This window comes from Equus quagga, chromosome 14 (genome assembly GCF_021613505.1).
Source record: "Equus quagga isolate Etosha38 chromosome 14, UCLA_HA_Equagga_1.0, whole genome shotgun sequence".
Lineage (NCBI taxonomy): Eukaryota > Metazoa > Chordata > Mammalia > Perissodactyla > Equidae > Equus > Equus quagga.
The window spans coordinates 68,394,440-68,416,911 of NC_060280.1; the positions used below are offsets into that span (position 1 = coordinate 68,394,440).

At 48.3% G+C, this 22,472-nt stretch overlaps 1 protein-coding gene across 1 annotated transcript in view; it reads left to right on the top strand.

The window, feature by feature from the left end:
• GRIK4 (glutamate ionotropic receptor kainate type subunit 4) overlaps window positions 1-22,472 on the top strand; it is a 388,041-nt gene that overhangs the window by 345,655 nt on the left and 19,914 nt on the right. The window contains exons 14-17 of the mRNA XM_046684804.1: window positions 12,191-12,300; window positions 15,834-16,007; window positions 19,552-19,717; window positions 21,399-21,624. Coding sequence (XP_046540760.1) covers window positions 12,191-12,300; window positions 15,834-16,007; window positions 19,552-19,717; window positions 21,399-21,624 — 676 coding nt within the window. The remainder of the gene's footprint in view (window positions 1-12,190; window positions 12,301-15,833; window positions 16,008-19,551; window positions 19,718-21,398; window positions 21,625-22,472) is intronic.

Sequence of the window (22,472 nt, forward strand, 5' to 3'; positions counted from 1 at the left end):
CATGGTAATAATGAATGACTCATGGAAATATTTAGATTTCAAGACTTAAATGCGAATGTGCTGGGCTATTTTTGCCCCCATCAGCTGTGCGGACTTGCAAAGAGGAAGAATGGAAAATTCACACTTGTGGGCTTTCCAGTAAAAATTGTTTCTGCCTCACTGAATAGGGATGGCCAAGAGTGACTATTCAACCCTTGGTGCATAGTGTGTTGGCGATTGGCCCTGTCGGTCACTCTGCCTCCTCCTTGGGGCTGGAGCCTCCAGCCCAGATAAGTCTCCCAGCATTCTGAGGCCTTCCCCGACTCCCAGGTCCACCTCTGCTCCCTCTGAGCATTGCATCTGGTGAGGGAATGTACTGATTATCTGTACTAGTGAAGAGAGAGCAGATCATCTCATGTCGCTTATACCTGGCCTGTCTCCTCTTCTGAATCCCTTACTAAAAAGAATTCTCTGGTTAGGTTGGCTAGATTGAGTAGAATAAGTGTCAAAATGAGTTTGTGAAAGCACACCAACGGGCCGCAGAGGATGGACGTGACATCAGAGTATACTGGCTGGTGGCATAAGCATCGGGAGAGTAACCCTGGCTGTCCCTCATCCACAAAGTGGATCGTCATTATGTTGCCAGCACGTGGTTGACTTGACCTTGTTCACCTTACTGAACCAGGAGAGCCTTCCGCTCATCCTTTCATCCAAACTGGCTCTAAGTGCACAGCTATTATGTGGGTTTCCCCAATACTCTAGTCACTTTAGCTGTCCAAGGTCACACCAACATGCTGTATTCCAGTGCATAACCTGGCACCACAAGGCTGCCCAACAGGGAAGGAACCAAGAGCTCACCCCACCTGCCTGCTGAAGAAATGACCCTCCAGCTCTGACCCCTTCCCGGGCCCAAACCCCAGCCCTAGGGAAAGGGGATTGTCTGTATTCACAGCCCCAACCTGGGCTCATGTAGCTGGCAGCTGCTGGGGCAACAGGAACTGCGGCCCAATTCTCTGGGAGGAAGGTCTCCTGGTCGCAGAGCCCCCTCAGGCGGCTAGGAAGAGTGCTGTGCTGTGCTGGGGCTCGGTGTCTATTGTGGTCACTGCCTGGCTTGGGGAAGGGGGCCACGTCTTCTGAAAGAAGAGACAGCATCAAAATCCCAAGCTCCCCAGGCTAAGACAGAAAGAAATGTGAGGATTTGGTCACAGTCGACGCTGTTATTGATGTGTCTGTCTTGTGGATTAAGGGGGATTTTGATCCCTCCTACTCTTTTCCATGATGCTGATAGCTCCCGTTCATTGAGCACCTCCTATGTCTTTGACACTCCTTCAGGCATTTGTGATGCGGGCTGTTATTATGGGTTGAATTGTGTTCTCTCAAAAGATATGATGAAGTCCTAACCCCCAGGACCTGTGAATGTAACCTCATTTGGAAATAGGGTGTTTGCAGATGTAATCAAGTTAAGATTTGGTCATACTGGATTAGGGTGGGCCCTAATCCAATTACTGGTGTCTTTCTAAAAAGAGAGACATTTGCACATAGACATACAGGGGAGAAGACCATGTGAATTTGGAGGCAGACTGGAGTGATGCATCTACAAGCCAAAAAACTCCACGGCTTGCCAGCACCCACCAGAAGCTGGAAGAGACAAGGAAGCTTCCTCCCCCACAGCCACAGAGGGAGCACGGCCTGGCTGGCTTGGATTTTGAACTTGTAGCCTCCGGAACTAGGAGACAATACATTTCTGTTGTTGTCAACCAGCCGGTTTATGGCAGTTTGTCACAGCAGCCCTGGGAAACCAATACAGTTGTGTTGTTCTTACTTTAGAAATGAGGAGACAGGTGCAATCAGTTCTCAAAACTTGGATGAGGCCGTATAGAAACAAGTGAAAGAATGGGGTTCAAACCCAGGCATGGTGTGACTGGAGCCTGTGCTTTCTCTCTGACACCAGCGCTACCCTCATTCATGGGATCTTTGAATAACTTGTCCTGTAAGGCGCCCTGTGCACCTTTTCTCATTGGTCTTCACGGCTGTTGGTCTCCTAACTCTCAAGACGGTGTTCTTATCATCAGTACAGCTGTCAGTCCTCCCTAGGCGGTTTTCCAACCAGCACCTTTTCTTGAGCCCACCGCCCTCTGCTTCCCCAGCTGACCCCTGAGGGAGCATCCAAAGAAATGGAGACACACAGCCTTCCTCCAAACTCTCCTTTTGTGGCCAGGCCATGGAACCAAGCTCTGGCCTTGATTCCTTGATTAACGCTGAGGGAAGGCTTGCCCCACTCATGACCTGATGGACCATGAGGAGGCATGTGGGTGAAGGCACCTGATCCCAAGAGTTTCCAATACCTGGGGGCATCTGCTGGTGTGCCACCCTCACCACCCAGGGCACCACTGTCCTGAATATTGACTCTGGCCAGAACCAAACTCCAATGCACCAATCCTCTGGACATCCTTAATTGGATTGCTGGCCGAATGTTTCCTACCACCCACAAACCTATTACCGTCTTAGTTCCCCTGCATTAGCTCCTGGGAGGTGAAGCTTTATGTGTCAGCTTGGCTAAGCTATGGTGCCCAGATGTTTGGTCAACCACTAGTATAGCTATTCCTGTGAAGGTATTTTGTAGATGTGATTAACATCTACCATCAGTTGACTTTCAGTAAAGGAAATTACCCTTGATAATGTTGGTGGGCCTCACCCAATCAGTTGAAGGCCTTAAGAGCAAAAACAGGTTTCTCAAAGGAGAAGGAATTTCCCTCAAGACTATCACATAGAAATCCTGCCTGAATTTCCAGCCTGCCCTACAGATTTTGGACTTACCAGCTCCCGCAATCACATGAGCCAATTCCTTAAAATAAAATCTCTTTATACACACACACAGATACACACGTGCACACACACACACACACACACACACATATATATATCCTACTGGTTCTCTCTGTCTCTCTTGAGAACCCTAACTGATACAGTTCCCCAGTCTGGTCAGGATTCCTCCCCTCCTCTAGCCTCCATGCTGAGGCACTAGTGTGCCACATGGATGCTCAGATCTGATTCATAACAGGGGGCCCAGCTGAGCAAAAACTGAGTGCTGGCACGAACAGCTTACACTAAGCAGAACTGACTGTTTGTACATTTATTCAACAAATATTTCTTGAGTGCATTCTGCGTGTGAGGCACTAGGCTTAGAAAGTACCAAAAAGTCAGCTGGGGAGAGAATAATCCAGAATCGACTAAACCAGGAAAGAGCTGGTGAGAACAAGTCTGAGATGAACTTTGCTGCATCTGAAACAAAGGAGGCATTAGCAAGAACAGCTAATGCCAAAGGATTGCTCTGTAGAGCTCACCATGAGAGCCTAACCCTAAAATTACATAGAGAAGCTCCCTCTAGTATAATAGCGTTGTTCATGAAATTAAAGTTGAATACTGGGTGTTAATTATTTTGTCAATTTTCTCTAATTGCTAGTTATCTGTGAGCAAAAATATGGTTAATTTCATTTAGTTTATAATCTATCATGACCTCGAACCTCTATTTTAGTTCTATAACTGAGGTCACCTGAGTCATGAGCGATGATTACCAAAAAGCGAGCATCTGGTGATCATCAAACCTGTGCGCAAAAGTCATAATAATTAACCCAAAGTATAAATGCCTCATTAGAAATCACTGCAAAACCCTCCAAAATAGTAAGTAGTGGCAGGTATGTATCTCTGAAGGCTGAAGATAATCAGAAATAATTTGTGAATTTCCAGCAATCTAAGATTATCTGGGATTTTTCATGAACATGGATCGTCAAGAGCTGATCATGGGATATTTTCCTTCTTCCTAATCTTGGAGTATAATTTCTGTTTCTTCTCAGGCATCTATAGGACCAAAATCAGAAGAATGTTTTGCTCTTCTGGCCACCTACCCCCTGCCACTCAGAGGCTGGCTGAGGAGTCTGGCCCTGCCGTTTGTTACACACGCTGCCTCCTGCTCCATACAACTCTCTCTGTTCCTAGAGTCCAAGTCACCATTTCTCCTGCTGCTCCTCCTGCCTCTCTGATCACTGCCTTCTCCATCATTTCTGTTGATTCCTCTCTCTCCTTCTGCCCCTTAAATGTCCATGGCCCTTTTCTCTTCTCACTCTCCCAACTCTCTACCTGGGTAATCTCACCCACTCCCAAATCTGTAAATCTAAACCTGCCTGCTCCCCTGAATCCCAGAAGCATATTTCTAACACATTTCTAGATGTCTCCACCTTGACGTCTCACAGGCACTGCAAAAACATGGCAAACTGCACTCAGTATGTCTCTCCCTCCTCCCTTCTGCCACATCTCAGGTAGTGGCATCTCCATCAGTTACCTGAGCTGCCATTCCCTTCTCTTACCTGGCACATTCAGTGGGTCAGCTCACCTCCTAAATAGTTCTCAAATATACTGCCTTTCCCCACTTCCTCTGCCCTGATTCAGGCTCTCCTTATGTTTAACCTGAACTCTGCCATTCCAGTGGCCTGTGTCCTCCTTGAGGGCAGGGTTTTTCTTATCCATTAGTATCCCCATCAAAGGGCCACAGTCATTATAAGCATTCACTAAGAAATGGTAGAGTGAAAATCATAGACTCTAGAGGCTGCCTGGTCTGTTCCCAGATCCGACACTTACTAGCTGCGTGTCACATGTCTCAGTTTCTTCGTCTGTAAAAATGGGTTTTCATGCAAATTTAATGAGGATGCATATGTAATGCACTTATAACAGTGCCTGACATATGCACAATAAAGTACTAGCTATTATATTTAATAAATGTGTGTGAATTGCTCCCCACTGCAGCCCATCCTTGACCCATACTGCAGCCTGGGAGTTGTTTGTTTTTTTAATTTATTTTTATTTTTTCTACAAATGTAATTCTATCAGCCTCCTACTTAAAATCATTCACTGGCTATCCAATAAAAAAATCCACTTACAAGAAAAAGGCCAATTTTGTCAGCATGGAGAACAAAGCTCGTCTTTCCTTTTCCACTTCCAGTTCTTTGCTGCAGGCACCTTCACCCGGTATTGCTCACTACTTTCCCATCAGGTCAGCCTCTTCCTGTCTGCTTATCTAGAGTCACGCTCGTCTTCTTGCCTCTCAACCGTCTAACAAGCTCTCCCCTGCCTTCAATATCCAGCTCAAATGGCACTCTGTCTTCACTGTAGCTCCCTTGATGGAGCTGATCTCTTCTTTCTCTGAGCTGCTGCCTCTGCCTCTACCTCTATTCTAGCATTTATAAGTGCATTATGATATTCTTTGTTTATCTCTCCCTCCCTAAGTAGATCCTGGTGGGAGATGCATTGAGGGGTAGGTACCCTCTTGTCACACCATAAATTTTTATGATATAACTTTTGGTATGGAAAATGCAATGATCCTAAACATGCAGTATTTACTTGATAAGTATGGAAGGAAGAAAGGAAGAGGAGGAGGGAGGTACCATGTGATCCTGTGGGCAGTGAGCACCGCTTTTTTTTGTGGCTCGTGGTTGAGCAGTACTGAGCCCCAGGAGCCTGGCTGCTGTCAGGAGGCCCAGTATTCAGCAGCAGGATGAGTGACCTAAATAGATTTGTTTTTTCTTTCTGGCGTTTACCTCCTTGGTCTTGAGAACAGAAAGAGATGGAAGGCAGATGTTTCCGGCAGCCCAGAAACATCTTCTACTCAGGCCTGGCCGTGGCTGCCACCTGAACTCATTGCTGTCTCCCTCTTGATGCCTGCATGTCCCTCATACAATATCCCACCCACCTGGGAAGGCATCAAAATCTCTGGCTGGGGTCAGGTGAGCTTCCAAGACATACATAGAGGATCTAGCCTTTAGAATCTGGGGTGTCCCCTGGTCCTCCAACTGTGGGAGTCAAATGACAGGACATCTGAAGTTCAAGACTCCCTTGATTTCCTTGACATATTAGCTCATTTCTTTTTGTTGAGAAGTTCAAGGATTTAGTATATCAGTACAAGCCCGAGGGCATTTTGCGTTCCAGGGTTTGATGGTATAGATGCAGACTGTGAGCTCTCAAATGTCTGTGTGATGGAGGGGAGAAGAGTGTAGAAAAACAAAAACATTCCTATTTGACATTACAGTATATCATGTAGTTTTCTCTCCCTCTTTTTTTTTCTGCACCAGCAGTTTGCCTAATGATGTTTTGCTCAGATTAATATTAAAGTAAATATGTATTCCTCAAGCACACACTGAGTATTGTAGCAAGGCATCATCAGAGTGTGCCGGAAGCCAACCTGGGCTTTGACTTTTGGCACATAGGGCCCCCAAATGGATAATCACATTTTAAAAATTCAGTGTTGACATATTTAAGGAGGTTGGGTATATGTCCAGGATATTTGTATGTTGATTAACTTCTGTCTGGTGTTTCTTTATTTATGAAGCACTTTCACATACCTTGCTGGTTTAATTCAGCAATCCCCCAAGGCAGGTAGTATGAGTTGCATTTTACATAGAAGGATTCTGAAGCTAGTGGCACAGTGGAAAGAGTAGATAGTGCAATGGTGGAGGTGGCATTGAACCCAGGTTTTCGGTCTCCAAACCCATATACTTCCAACTACCTATCTTTACAGTATAGCAGGTGTATTTCTCTATGTCGAGGCCATTTGTTAGGAGACTGTCAAGATCCTTTCTAATCTGAGGGTACTCTCTATGATCCCATACAGGGTCCCAAGCCAGTCAGAGCATCTAAGACTCCCTTGAAAATGTGAGTTTACTATTCTCCCCTATAATGTCCTGCTCCTCCTTTGGTTAACAAATGGGAAAGTTGCATACTCTTCTTTCTCTCTTCTTAACTCTTAGCTAAAGTCATCCTTTTCAAGAAAAGTTTAAAAAAAGAGGAAAGCAGACAGTGATTGTGAAAAGTGAGAAAGAAAGAAATGCCAACATTAAAGTAATACCCAGCATTTTTGCTGGATGTATTGCCCGATTCTCAAGAAGGTCTGTTTCATTTCAGAAAGACTGTCTAGGAAAATGGAGAACAATGCTAAGTAAACCAGTGAATCATTTCTAATACTGCTTAATACCCTTTTATAAGAGAACAGAAAATGAATAGAGTTCTATTCCTGAGAGCTAAGTAATGTGATAGCCCACATGATGGACATGCGGCTCCCTGAATGTATAATCATTTGAATATTGGTTATTTATTAAGTGCTCGTCTCTCAAGAAGCTCAAGGTATTTTATCAACATCACTTTAGTAGTTCTCATCCTCTGCCTTCATGTTGATTGTGGTGTTCCATTTTGTGGGAGAAGAAATTGGCACCCAGAGAAGTTGAGTGGCTTGCCTAGGATTACTCAGCAAGTCAAGGTCAGTGCCAGGATTAGAACGTAGGTCTCCTCATACCAGATTTCCAACCAGCAAAGTGAGAATAGACACGCTGGCATCTAGGTTATATATAGGCAACAAATCCATCTGGGTGTCTTCTGTGAAGAGGAATTAATTGCTTACTTCTTTTCTCCTCTTAGAGTCAGAAGTGAAAAGTGCATGCTAAACCAAAATATCTTTAAGACCATCCTTTGCAGACACACTGAGGGAGGCTGTCCATGGATTCCTGGGGTGGGACAAGGAGAAATCACCTCCTTCTGCCTCTTCCAGAAGGAGTCGTGGAGACTGTGTTCTCTTATCTCTTCAGCCCTAGAGAGTGTTTTGACCATTGGTCACTGCTGAGAGTTGAAGGAAACCTCTCTATAAATTGCCATTCAGTTCCAAAGACTGGAAAAACCATATGGAGGACACAACGAGCCGTTGTCATTGGCTCTGCTGGGGAGGGAATGGGGTGTGGTGACGGCAGAGAGTTGGTCTCACTAGTTTGTATGTAGGGAAATGGTGTCTAGGGTACACACCCCTTACACAAACATGAGGGGACCCACTACACATCTGACACACTCTGTCTGGGAAGGCTGAGGTGGAACTGAGTTCCAAAAGATGGAATCACTGGCTTCTAAGAGCCATCCTCCCAGAAGAGAGCTTGGTATTGCCCTAATGGCTTCCTGGGAGATCCCTGGGGGAACCCTCGTGAGTCATGTATTATAACCCATAGAAACTCCGGGAGTTACGGAAAGTGATTGTAGCCAGATGGCATTTTCCCTCCAAGTAGCTTTAGCATGTGTCACTATAGGACAGAAAATAGTACTTCTTGTCCACTGAGGAGCATCAGTATAAAATGAAGTTCCCTCCTTTGTCACATACCACCTCCCTCCTCCCCCTTCACTCATGACTCCTGTTAGACAGGGGGAGCCAACACATACATAGACCTTCCTATGCGTTAATGCATTAGCTCTCAAATCAACCCCATGAGGTAGGTTTCATTATTATCCTCTGTCACAAAAGAGGAAACGGAGGCCCAGAGAGGTTAAGTAGCTTGCTCAGGGTCACATAGTTTGTAAGTGGTAAAGCCAGGATTCCATCCTGGGCAGTCTGGGTCCAGAGTCTGTGTTTTAATTCACTATCTGTCTTGCATTATCTTGCTCTATTATTCTGATGCATTTGGCTTCACACTCTGGAAAAGCAATTGCATCCCTACTCTAATGTCATTTCTTCCAATACACATAGAATGAGGTATCAGTGAGTTTACAGAAACTTTTTTAAGGGTAAGAGGAACTTTCGACATGTAAGAGAAGTTTAGTGCTGCTTTATAGCTCCATGGGCAGCTCCACTGCCAACATTCAGAGGACCTCACCGTGCCAGGATTGTGGCCAGCCCTTTGGTCTCTCCCACCATCAGACAGCATCAAGGACGCTGGTTCTGGTGTGGTCAGTCTGAAGCACAGTACAAAAGTCAAGGGAACCAGTTCTAATTTCGGTTCCATCTAACTTTCAATCCCATCTGCAGGGCTTGACCTGTCCCAGACTTCAGGGCGTAAACTATATATAACCAATTATCTACCTTTAAAGTGCTTATACTCAGCAGAAGGAACCGACTCAACTTGCAGTCAACAGAGATGTGTATAAATCAATACAGGTGCCTATAAATACAACAGAATCACAATAAATGATGATGAGTGTAAATAAATAATGTTTAAGAGTACTTGAAGGGGGTGAGCTAGAGTAGGTTGGGATTCTGCTGGCACTGGGGAGAAGGCATAGGATTGATTAGGGATTTTATTGGAGCAACTTGCAAAGATGAAAAGGAGGGGAAGATGCGGTACAGCTGCCGTTTGAATGGAGGAGAGCACGACCTCCCTGTGGCACAGCTTGACGAATGAGCACCAGAGAAATTGAAGCCATCACCAATGATTTGAGCGAGGCACTTAACCTCCCTGGGTCTCAGTTCTTCCATCTGTCAATATGGAGAACTGGGTGTTGAAATCAAGAGAATATAGTGACGCATTTTGGGTTCTTCAGAAGAAAACCGTCACCATCATAGATCCTTTGGGTTAAGGAAAATCTCTTATTTGGAAGAAATGCCTGTGGCACATGACACCTGATTTGCCCTGAGCACCAGTAACTCAGATGTCTTTTGGGAAGGAAGCAATCTAAAGCATCCGCACAGAAAAAAATCGTAGGCGTTCAGAGCTTTGCAAGTAATGTACTTCTCTTTGGCATCCTATAAGCAGCTTGGGCTCAACCCAAGCCAAGCCTGTATACGCCCAGACCCAAATCTCAAATGACTGCCCATTCCTTGCTCTTCTAGTTGGCGTCAGTCAATCACAAGTGGAATCAGATGTTGCCTTGCCAACGTGACTGATATGTTTCCAGGGGAGCTGTGTTTATGTCTTGATCCTTGTTTGTGTGATGTGCTATGTTTTATAACTTGAGTCTCCAGGAATTTTTCCCATGGCTGGGCATCCTTCCTTATCACCAATAACCAAATATGGCAGCTTTAAATAGTGCTGTCATTTTTCTCAATTTCACTCGTTGTGATATAATCAGGTATAGATTTCCGACATTGATCATCTAATGGGGTTTCAGATTCAGAAAGCAACAATAAAAGGTTTTCTTCTCCTGGATGTCTCTCAATTTAGAGACACTGAGCGAAATAGTCATGAGTGACAGGGCACGTAGAATTCGTGTACATTTGGTCAGAGAAACTCTGGGGTATAGGAGGACCCCAGGAATGGACTAAACTAGTGATTTCTGCTGTGGCAAGTGTGTAAGCATGATCAGCTTCTTTATCCCCCTCTGGACTGTGTGTATGGATTCTGCACTCTCTGTGTCTTCCTGTTGCTGCCACTGGCTCTTAGGATGATGATGAAGACACGCTCAGCCATGATGGACACGGGAATGACTAACTGGGGACTCCAATTCTGCTGCTCTTGAGTCCTTCTTTCTATTAGAGAATTTATGTAGTGATGGGTCCAGACTTGCTCGAATAGTCTCCTCCCCATTCCTCTTCTGTTCTGTTAGTTCCTAGGCTTTGTCTCTCAAGTTGTTTCATTTTCCAGATAAATCACCTGAATGTTCTATGCAGATCAAGCATGGATGCACAAGAAGGAGAGAACTCGCAGTTGGTAGCAAAGGGCAGTTCCCTAGTCTAAGCCATACTGGGAAAGAAAACCAGTCTCAGACAGACCACCCAAGAGGTCACTGTCACACTGTAGAAGGGCTGCAAGGTCCAAGAGCAGCTGCCCCTTTGACAGAGGGAAGCTATTTACTTCCTCACTTTGCACCCTCTGGGCTGTGTCCCCAAATGGGAGTGTAAAACTGTACCCCCAAGTGCTTCTGGAATGTGCCTACAGGCTTGCCGAGAAGGGGCGGAAACCCACCGGAAGCGAGGTTGAAAGTCCCCCATGATTGGGCTGTATAGGTAGTTCCCCTTTGGGTTTCTGGGGACCTCAGCTTAAAAATGACCTACCGTGATGTCGAGGTTGTGCCATGACTGATAAGATCTTGAGCATGACAGTTTACCTGTTCCTAGAACCTCTGAGCTTAATACTGATTTTCAGTTCTATCCACGGACTTCCTAGATTTCTAGAATATAATCGTATCATTTTCAATTTTGAATGGTCCTGAGGGAGCCTCTAGTCCAGTGGTTTCATAGTAAATAAAGAAGCAAGCCTGGTGCCAGACCAAGGTAGCCGTGGCATGCTGCAGAGGGCAGACCCCATCTAAAGTGGGCAGCCACTCTCAGCTCCAGCCAGGGGACAATGTAGCCCCAGTGTTGCCAGATCACCCCATTTTTTTTAAAAAGCCAGAAATATGAATTTTTATGTGAATCTCCCAATCATTTAATGTTAGCAACTAACAGAAAAAGGGTAAACCTTGCAGGGTAAATAACAAGTTGTCTGAGGGCTGTATGTAGTCTGCAGGCCACCAGTGTGTCACTTTTGATCTAGTCTAGCTCCGTCCAAGGCGAGAGAGGGGTGTGTACTTGCCTGGGATCACACAGCTAAAGCCTGAGAGCAGACTATTGAACTCTGTCCTTCTCATTCCATTTTACTACTGTCCATCCATCCATCCATACTGTCCTGCAGAAAATGACCGGGAGCTTGGTGCCCAGGTTTCTGTTCCTGGCTCCATCCTTCGGCTCTCATGACTCTGGCCAAGCACACCCCTGGGCTGGGGACAAACCATGTTTTCCCCCAGCATTGTGGTAGGAGCCCTGGGTTTTGTGTCAGAAAGTGCGCCCTTGAGTCCCGGCTCTTCCACTTTCTCGCTGTGTAAACTTGGACACATGTCTTGACTGCCCTGGGCTTCGGTTTCTTTACTAGTTTAGTTTCTAAATTTAGTATCTAAATGAAGATAATAATCTGTGCCTCACAGCACGGTTTTGAGGTTTACATGAGAAGGTCTTAGTGTGTCTGGGATCACTCTGCAAACAAAAGCCCCAGCTGAGCGATTGCAATAGCATCCTCATGAGAAAGACACGCATGGCAAAGAGGGCTGGTGCTATTGTCGTGCTCCAGCCCCATAGACATCAACAGCCCAAAGGTGCCCCTGAGCCCACCACACCTCCCCCGGGAGGACACAGGGCAGTCCACAAGGGTCACTCGGGGCTGTCCCACTTGCCCAGCACAAAGCCACCCTCAACCTAGGAAGTGACGTGGCCTGGGCTGTTCTTTTGTTCATCTGCTGAAATGAGGGCTGGACAGGGGTTTCGGAGTAGCCGCCTCTACATCTTCAGCCCCACTGTCATTTAAACTAATCACCCAAAACCCAAAGCAATGCAATCTGGGGCAGGCCCATGCTCCCGACACCCCCTGGCCAGCCCTGCCCTGTCCAAGGGCCATTCTGACTGAATGTGTACAGTGAATCTTGTTTTTATCTCCCTTTCCAGGGTCGCAAACCCGGCTATTTCTCCTTCCTGGACCCATTTTCTCCGGGCGTCTGGCTCTTCATGCTTCTAGCCTATCTGGCGGTCAGCTGCGTCCTCTTCCTGGTGGCTAGGTACACTCCTCTCCCCGTCCCTGTCCTCACACCGCCACCTAGTGTCCACCTCTGGGAACTGCAAGGGAGGGGGTGGGGAGCAGGAAAGGGGGTTGATAAGACCTTGGTGCCAAATTAGAGGGTGCCAAATTAGAGGGACGGGAGAGGGACTCAGGACCTGAACTGCTCTCTGACCAGCTGTCGACCTGGTACTACCCATCCACCCATCTACACGCCCATCCGCTAACGTGCGCAACGCAGATAGGTGAGCTTGTCCGAAGTTGCTTCTGCACCCCTGCTTCTTCCCCCTCCCGCTCCCCAGTCCAAGGCCCCCTGCTTGTGTATGAGCCTTGGGAAGGAGAGGAGGGGAGGAGGTGACAGGAAGATCACTCCGATTAAGCAGTATGCCTTTGGCTGCCCTGGTGTCACTCTTTGCCAAGATCTGTCACAAAGTGCTGAATGACAAGACACAGAGCCTTTGAATCTGGGGTCGCGGGGGGGCGACCAGAGGCCTTGGAGAAGGCAAGGGAGAAGGCCTTCTGTGAAGAGGGCCTGGCCCTTCCCCAACCCAGATCTGCCTGTGAAAACACAGCTGCCTCATTGAATGGGAACCATGGAGGGTGGCAGATAGCAGGAGGACAGGATGGAGAGAGGCATTTGCAAGTAATGTTGAGACAAATGGTCCAGATCAGGGGTTGAGAAGAATAAGGTCTCCCCTCTCCCTGGAAACGAGAGACTGTTCCTGAGCCCCCGGAAGACCCTGAGGAGCATCCCGTGGCCGAGGTCTCCCAAGAATGTGCACAGAGAGGTTGTTTCTCTCTGAGGCTAAGGGCTGTTGGACCAGCCTGGGCTTCGGGAGAGCCAACTTACTATGCAGAGCAGAACAAACCCTAGTGGCTCAGGGGTCACTCATTCAGAATCTCTGCTCCCTGCTCAGTGCTCAGCTTACCATACGGAGGACTAGAAAGGGCTGCTCCGCAGGAGCAGAGAATTGCTCAGGCTGAGCTTCGAGAGAGCTGGCAGTGACTCTGTTCCAGATGTTTCCTCAGGGATCTCCTTTGCCTCGGGGCCACAGTGGCAGGAACAGATGATTCTACAGTATATGTTCCACCTCTGTGGGGTGGGGTCTTCCCCAAGAGCCTGCCTGTTCAGTGACTCAAAGGGAGCATGTGCTCTCTCCAGTTAAAAAAACGGAGCCCCAAGGACCTCAGGGTGCCTAACCTCTGGGACAGTTCCCAGCCTGCCAGGAGGCATCGCATCACTCACCAGGTGCCTCTTCCAGTGGAGAACAAAGCCAAGTCCAGGAAAGCCATCCTTGGGCCTGCGAGAACCAGCCATACAGAGAAAGGTTGCTTACCACCTGGTCATCTTCAAAGCCTGCTGTGTGCCACTCAAGTGCCACCTGCCCCCCTTGGGCCTGTAGGCATCGCCACTGTCAAGTGTCTGTTGTCAGTGACAACGGGCAAGCCGTGCGGGAGCTGGCACACAGTCTGACACGTCCTCTCCCCACCTCATCACTCTGTCCGCTGCTCCTTTCAGGAATGGTCGCCTGAGTCCCAGTTCCACTGCTCTGTCGTTCACTCTTGCACCTTTGACTGAGCCCCATAGGTAGACCCCACAGCTCTCAGGTGACCTCGAGGTCCCTATAAATGGCCTTAGGGCTTGGTTACCAGAGGCATATGCACACAAGCCTGCTTCACCGTGCCCACTGCAGTCCGAAGCTTTTCAAGCAGCCCTGGAGGTTTAAACAGATCCTCTTCCCTGCTCCCCCCAACATACACACCACTCCCCAGGATTCAGCATTAACAAAAAGATCAACAAGAAAATGTACTAAAGGTCTGACCATACAGCCTATATATATGTGTGTGTATATATAGATATACATCATATATATACATTGTACATATAATACCCTATATATATGTATAACATCTGAGCTTGGGATAATCTGACCTAAGGGAGTGGTTTTCGTGCAGGGTTCTATGGAGCAAGAAGGCTCCTGAGAGGTATCAGAGACTTCGGAGGGGTGGTGAGAGGGGCTGGGCAGTCAGCTCCGGGGCCTCACCCCGTCTTCATCCAGACCAGCTCCACTTTTATCTCATATATTGTTCTTCTGGGTAAGATTTTAGAGGGGAAAAAATGTTTGAAAACCGCTGATCTAAGGCTGTTCACAAGCCACCTGATATCAAAGTCACACAGGCAGCTTTTACAATTTTGAATTTCCATGTCTGATAGTCTCAGAATCTCCAGGGGTGAGGCCTGGGAATCTGTATGTTCAAAGCTCAGTTCCAGTGGCCTGTAGGCTCGGGATCCATCGAGGTCAGACACCACGAGTACAAGCCAGCTCTGCAGGCCACAGAGGGAAGGAGCGCATCTCAGGACACAGGGGCACTGATGGCACGTCGGCATTGTATTCGGAAACAAGCAGCAGCCAGGTAGATGTGGGCAGGCCACTGCAGAGTCCCAAGTGCAGATCAGGCTGAGTGGAGGGACGAGGAAGCCAGTGATGACAGATACACCCTATGAACACGCAGCTCCTGCCCTGCTTGGCTCACACCCCTACTCATCTCTCTCTGTGGGGGAAGGCTCTGTGGGGGAGACTGGCTGGGGCCGTTGAACAGAGGACGGGAAGCGTGTGTCTGGCAGGCAGGAATGAAGGGCGTTCTAGACATCAGAGGCACTGCTCAGAGAGGCTGGTGTGAGGCTGAGAGGCACAGTGGGAGGGAGTGCCACCTGCCTCACCCAAAGGCAGAGAGCTTAGAGCAGCCCTTCTCGACCCTGTGTGCTCATCACACTCACCCAGGGAACCTTAAAAAAATACTGATGCCCAGGCCCTACCTGGACAAATTAAACCAGAACCTCTGAGAGTGAAATCTAGTCATTGGCATTTTTTAAAAGCTCCCAAGTGAGTCTGAAACTCACACATGGTTAAGGACCACAGCCTGAGGGACCATCTAGGCCAGTGTTTCTCAAAGTGTGGCCCCTGGGCCAGGGGCATCAGCATCATCTAAGAACTTGCAGATTCTTAGGCCTCACCCAGGTTTACTGAGTCAGAAGCTTCAGCAGTGGAGCCAAGCAATCTTTGTTTTAACAAGCCTTCTTGGTGTCTTGATGTAGGCTGAAGTTTGAGAACCACTGTTCTAGGCTGAGTGTTTTTGAACTGTGGTTCTTGGGGATCCTTGGGGTCCCCTGTGATCACCTTGGGGGACTGGGGGTGCAGAAGAAGCAACTTCCCACCCCTTGACCCCTTGACACTCCTAGTTTCCAGTCAAGGGGCTCCACTGTCATCTGTTTTGTATATTGGAGTTCCACTAGAATTTATTTTGAAAAAAAAAGAAAAACAATTCTAAAACTGCCAATGTATTCCAACCTCCTCATTTTCGCTGGGGGAAATCCAAGTTCAGCAACGGGAAGTGGCTTGCCCAAGGCCACAAGGCCAGTTACTGAGGCACAGAGGTGAGGCCGGAAAGGAGAGCTCCCCAACCCCCCAGCACCCCTGTCTTCCCTTCTCACCGCCTGCCGTGGCACTGGTCTATGTTCCTTTTCTCCTGCAGGTTGACCCCCTACGAGTGGTACAGCCCCCACCCGTGTGCCCAGGGCCGGTGCAACCTCCTGGTCAATCAGTACTCCCTCGGAAACAGCCTCTGGTTTCCGGTCGGGGGCTTCATGCAGCAGGGCTCCACCATCGCCCCTCGCGCCTTGTCCACCCGCTGTGTCAGTGGCGTCTGGTAAGATCCCGGGCAGAGAAGCGGCCTGGTCCAATGGGGTGGAGAACCCAAGGGGGTCCTCGGATAAGCCCTGCTCCAGCTAGGCTGCAGGTGGGCAGGAACCTTAGCATCACTGTAGGAGAGCCTGAGGCCTCTGTCTTTCCAAATAGGCTAGCGGGGAGCTGAGCTGCCTTCTGCCGCTCAGAAGGTTTGGGGGCAGTGGGTGGATGAACTGTGTGGCATCTCATCCTTTCCCTTGCTCTGCCTCGGAGATCTGGATACAGAGGGGAGCCAAGGCAGGAAGGGGGATGGAGTGAGAAAACAGCTGGAAGGCCCACAGCAAAGCAGTGATAACTTCCTGACCTGGAAATGACCTGCGAAGACACATGCAGATGTTTGCAAATAGGAGCGTGCACAGGAAGTCCCTGCAGGAGGAGTCCCAGCGGCTGCCACTTGATGACCCCTCTACCTGCTTCCTAGAGCTTTGTCCCTCTGCACTGGCTTTGGGCTTGCCAGACCTGTCCACTTCAGCAGGGGTGGGAAAATGGAAACTCTCAGTCACTCAGAGTGGGCAGGACCTCGGGGAGAGAGTTGACAGCAAGTAGTTCAAGCTCTGGTCCACACAGTAGTCAGCCAGCCTCTGCCTGAAACTCCCCTCTCCGCTTGGCTCATCCAGGGCAAAAAGAACACGGTCGAATGACTCGATGTACAGGAAAGCTCTTTGAAAACTCGAAAGTGCTACGTAAATGTATGGACTAATAATTGCTATTGGACCATTATGGGGGAAATGAAATATCTATGTGTAGTCTAGAGGCAGGTTTGCAGAGTACAAGCTCCCCATCTTCACTCAAAAGCCCTCTGTTGGGTTTGGCTCTCACCGCTTATAGGACTTACAACCTTGCTTCTGCCGCTCCTTCTCAGCCTGTGTAAGCCAAGGGAAAAGTGGCGTCTTCACCCTTGGGCACCAGTGCTCGGGGCAGGGGGTGGTCTGGACAGTTACCTGAGGATCCGCTGGACTGTGGCTGATGGGGAGGTGAAAACGCAGCTAGGACAGTGACCCTTTCCCAGCTGGGGTGTCCATTTTCCCTGATAAATGATAAATACAGTAAGATTTAAACCAGTTGGGCAAGGCGCTCAACCATTATCAGATAGTGCCCAGAAGTCACGAGTGGATTTACATGGGGAACCAGGTCCCATGTTCCCCAGAAGAATGGATGATCTCAGCAGGGATGGCTACAGAGCTCCCCTGAAATCCAGGAAATCTAGGCAGAAACCCAGGAGATGAGCAGAAGTCAGCTGCGGATTTTGATCTCTTTCCATCTGGGGCTGTTTCTTCCAGAGTGTGCTTGTTCCCATGCTCTGCACGTAGGGCCCATTGCCTGTTTCATCCACCTGTCAGCTCCCCGCCCCCTAGGAATTCCCTCCTGCCTGAGAGCTGCAGAGGACCACCTGTCCTGCAAGCTGGCCACAGGCGACTGGGTTGCTCCGCTCCACGGAGTGTGTGGGAGGGGGCTCAGCCCTCCCCAGCCCCGACCCTGAGGTGTTAGTGTGCCTGTCTGCCTCTCAGAGTTCTTGGTTTTCAAATCAGGGCCTCAGCTTGGTTAGCTCCCTGGGGGAGTGGGAAGTCAGAAAACATGGCCATTGTGGCCTCCTTTGGCTTCATCACCCAGAGCAAGTGACAGAATGCCATGTCACTAATGAGAATGCCAGCTTTACAACTGATAATGCCCCTTTCACACAGGAACAAGCTTCCACTGACCCCTCTGGAGAGAGCGTGGGCATGATTTGCTTTCTCAGCAGAGGCAATGGGCTTGCACTGAACTACCTATGCTCTCTGACTCCTCTTGTGACCAGTGGCATAAACAGCCACATGGCCACCTAGGGTGGAACAGATGCTAGAGTGTAGCAGGGGGCTGAGGGAACCTCCCCAGCCAACTCAGAGGTCATGTCCACACCCTGGGCTCGTTACCCAGGGCACTAGCAAGTGGAGCTGAGCATTTCAGAAGACTGGCCTCTGCCTGGGGGTCACTCACCCCCTGGCCTCCTCTGGGGAATGGTCATGAGAAACAACTTGCAGCAGAGTGTAAGATCCCACGCAGGAGCAAGGAAAGCAGGTCTGGAAGATAGAGGGACACCTGGCACTTACAGGTCACTAATAGGGAAGGTGGCCAAATGATTTTCATTCCATCTTCAGGCTGAGGGTCTATCTCTACATTTCTCTACATCTTGCGTTCATCTAGTCCTTTACAGATTATTAGTCACCAAGGACCTATTATCTCATTTGATCTCACAACTCTCCAAAGACAGGCAGAGCAGACATTATCCCCGTTTATTAGACAACCAAACGAGCCCAGAGGAGGCGTGTGGCTTTCCCCCAAGGGCTCACAGGTGGAATGGGACAAAGCCAGAACTAAAACCAGATCACTTTACTCTGGTCTGGCACATCCATGTGCCCACTGAGTCCGTGGGTGCCTGGGTCACCCCACTCCTGGGAGGCAGCCTGCAGGAATTTTTGGACACAGTGACACAGGGGACAACGGAACTGCCTGTTCTTGAAAATCTACTTGGAAGCTGCCGCCTGCTGATTCCTGTGGTGAACCCTGTGCCTTAGTTGGCAATGTCTTCGTGATGAGTAAAGCCTCATTAATTCAGACTCCACTGATTCAGAATTTGTGATTATCCGACCCAAATTGTGCTTCCTTCTATCTCTGAACCCCTATAAACAAACGGATCGGGATGCAGAGCCACACTGCTGACCAGGTGGGAGAGGCCTTATTTAACCCACTTAACAGAACAAACTGGTTTTAATGGCTTTAGGGTGTGTGCCGCCTGAGTTACAAAACTATTCTAATTTTCGGTGAGTTCCCTCTACCCCATAAAACAACCTTCTGTTTTGGAAGATCATGACCGTTGTGAGAGTGTTTTCTAATTCCGACTTCTCAGCAGTTCAAAAGTGTTTTTCACCAGTTAGTCTTAAAGAGTTTCTGCTGTTACAATTTGTAGAACTGGTTTTAAAATATGGAATTATCAGTGTGTTACTTGGCGAATTACTTTGCTTCTCTGAGTTTCCGCATCTGTAAAATTGGGATAAGAGTTTTACCTCCCTGAGTTGAGGGAGTGCATGAGCGTGTGTGGGGCTCGTGGCAGGTGCTCAGCACATGGCGATGCTCGTTGAGGGTTGGCTGCATCAGGAGGAGGCAGGGGGCCCATCCCTGCTGTAGCTCTGAACAGAGCCCCCAGAGCTGGCACCTTATCTGGTGCTCTAGTTCGTTTCTCACAGTCTCCCAAACTGTTCATATGCACGGATACACCTCTTCTGAGTGACAACCCAATGATCACCTCCTTTAGGAAATAAGGGGGAAAAACCAACTGTCTTCTAGGCAACTCTCATAAACACTAGTCATTTCTGTTGACATCGTATGCCCTACCCCCTTCCTCTTCTCACACTAAGCAGAGAGCTCCTTCAGAAGAAGGACACCTGGTCTCCACAGCAGAACTTGGGATGGGGGCTAAGACTCCTGGCAGTGCCCAGGCAATGATGACTTCCTGGTCTTCTCCTGCCTAGGTGGGCATTCACGCTGATCATCATCTCATCCTACACGGCCAACCTGGCAGCCTTCCTGACTGTGCAGCGCATGGATGTGCCCATTGAGTCGGTGGATGACCTGGCTGACCAGACCGCCATTGAGTATGGCACAATCCACGGAGGCTCCAGCATGACCTTCTTCCAAGTAAAGCCATTTGGTTGTTCAGCGACACTGAGCTGGAGTCAGGATGGGGCTCTGGGAATTAGGCAGAATAAAGTTGAGGTGTTTGTCTCTTAGAGATAAGAACATCTCTTTTCATCCCATTATCTCCTTTGAACATCTAGTTTGGAGGTTCACGTGGGGTCTATTTTTCTCCTGCTCCACAAAATTCCTCTGGAATGAGGTCCTCAAAGCACTTTGGGTTAATATCAGCCTGCCCTGGAGTGTTATACATGAGTGATCAGTGGCACTGAGATGATTTTAGGTACAATGTGGCAGAACTATTTTTAACTGCGATCTTTTCATATTTATTTTAATGAGTATTAGAAAAAAAATTATGCAGTGAATCCAACCTGTACTTTTATTTATTTATATTACTGCATAGGATGAGGCTAATGTATGCATTTACACTTTTTTTAAGTGTGTTCAATTTTCTAGGTGGTACTTAGACAAAGCAAGATTAGAATGTATACAATGACTGAGGTATAAGGAACGCTAAATGAAGATGAACTGGTTTCCTTGATCCCAGATCAGATAGGTCACAGATCAGGACCCTACTGGCTTCTCTGAAATTCCCTTGCAAGAATCAGGAGAAGGCCTTGCCACAATGGTGTGTTAGCTGGCAGACCAAGGCATTGATTACTAAAGCTGACAGAGCCGGGCCAGACACAGGAGTAGTTTTCATTGCTTCAGGATCTCTAGGGACGTGGATTTAAGTTCAGAGGTGTCTAACCAACCTACTCCCCAAGAAGATCATTTTCACATGAAACAAGGCCAAGGCCTTCAGTTTTGTGTTTTCTGTACAAGACTCAGTGCCTCTCGGCACAGGGACCAGTGAAGCCATCATGCAAACACGGGATTTGCATAGACCCCCAGAATTCTCTGGCATTTTGTTATTTCTAAAATGGAAGCCGGCATTGGATATGTGATTGATAAATTGGTTTAAGGTCGATAGAAGAGGGTAGCACTGTTCTTTCAGGTCGTGTCCCTTTAGAAGTCCTCAATGAGTCTGAGTTCACTGCCCCCAACCTGGAGGACGGTGAAGGACACAGCCAGAGTTTCCATTCTTACTTCTGTCAGCACAGGGAGGTTGGCGATGGAAGACCTGTCTAGGAGATGAGGCAAAACCAATTATCAAACTAGGAGGCAGAGTTAACAGTGCCATAGGACCCTGTTCCTTCTTTGTCTTTCCTTAAAAGCTATCAAAGGCAGCACTCCCTCCTCCTGCCATTACGCAATGGCATTTGGGAGACAGAAAGGGAAAAGGTTATTGAATGTAATGAGGGAATGACTGAGTAGCAGAAGGGCCAGGATTATTTTTTTTTTTTTTTTCTCTGTGGACCAGGCGGCCCCCCCCCGCCAATGGCAATCCTCCTCTTTTTGCTGAGGAAGACTGGCCCTGAGCTAACATCCATGCCCATCTTCCTCTACTTTATATGTGGGATGCCTACCACAGCATGGCTTTTGCCAAGCAGTGCCATGTCCACACCGGGGATCCGAACTGGCGAACCGCAGGCCACCGAGAGGCGGAACGTGCGAACTTAACCGCTGCGCCCCCGGCCTGACCCAGGGCCAAGATTATAAGGCTCACTTTGATTCCCTCACTTTTTAAATCAACATTTCCTGTCTCTTTTCCTGTTCCTCCTTCCTTGTGTTCTTTTCTCAGAATTCCCGCTATCAGACCTACCAACGCATGTGGAATTACATGTATTCCAAGCAGCCGAGCGTGTTTGTGAAGAGCACGGAGGAGGGAATCGCCAGGGTGTTGAATTCCAACTACGCCTTCCTTCTGGAGTCCACCATGAATGAGTACTATCGGCAGCGAAACTGCAACCTCACTCAGATTGGGGGCCTGCTGGACACCAAGGGCTATGGGATTGGCATGCCAGTCGGTATGCAGGAGAGGAACAGCCTCCTTGGGTAGCTTCATCCAGGCAGGGGCAGAGTAGCTAGAACCACCCAATGCAGCATTGAATGAAACATTAGGTGGGCATTCTCGAGGTTGGACAAAAAAAAAGCAAACTCACATACTTCCACTAATCAGTGATCAGTTTTCAATCCTGAATTATTGAAGGGCTAATTGATTAGTTCTTAACTGATTAATTATTAAAGGCATGTTGATGCCCTCGATGAAGTCTTTAGGCCTTTGTTCTCCCCTCTTCTGCTTCCTGCCCTTTGGCCATTTCTCTGTTGATTGACATCTCTACTAGCACTGGGAAGAAAGAGAAAGTAAAACTCAAATGAATTAATTCTCCTGTTAGTGTCCCTGGTGAAAGGTTTACTGCAAAAGGGAACTGACGTGATTAGATGAGATGGCTTTCAAATCGTTTCTGGTTCTCACCGATCCATCTACTCCGAGTCGGCATAGGTAATCGGGAATGGGTGGTAAAGCTCTGGTATTCAGCCTGCTGACTGTGTCATCCAGTTTGTTGTAGGAGGGTAGAGATGTTTGGCTTCCAGAAAGGTGTCCCAGCTGTGCTTTCTGAAAGATGTTCATGCTTCAGGCCTTCCCCTGCTGACGGTACCTCCATCAGAAGATGGGGGAGCGTGTTTACCTGCTTGCTGTGATTGTGGAGAGGATCTGAAAATGTTCCCCAAGTGATTTGGACATGCACCCTTCCCCGACACATCGTGGAGAGCCATGCTGTATAGGGCTGTCCTTGTCCAAGTCTGTCCTCGTACAAGATGTACAAGACAGCACAGGAGCAACGGGAATTGAGGCCATCAGATCATGTGGGGA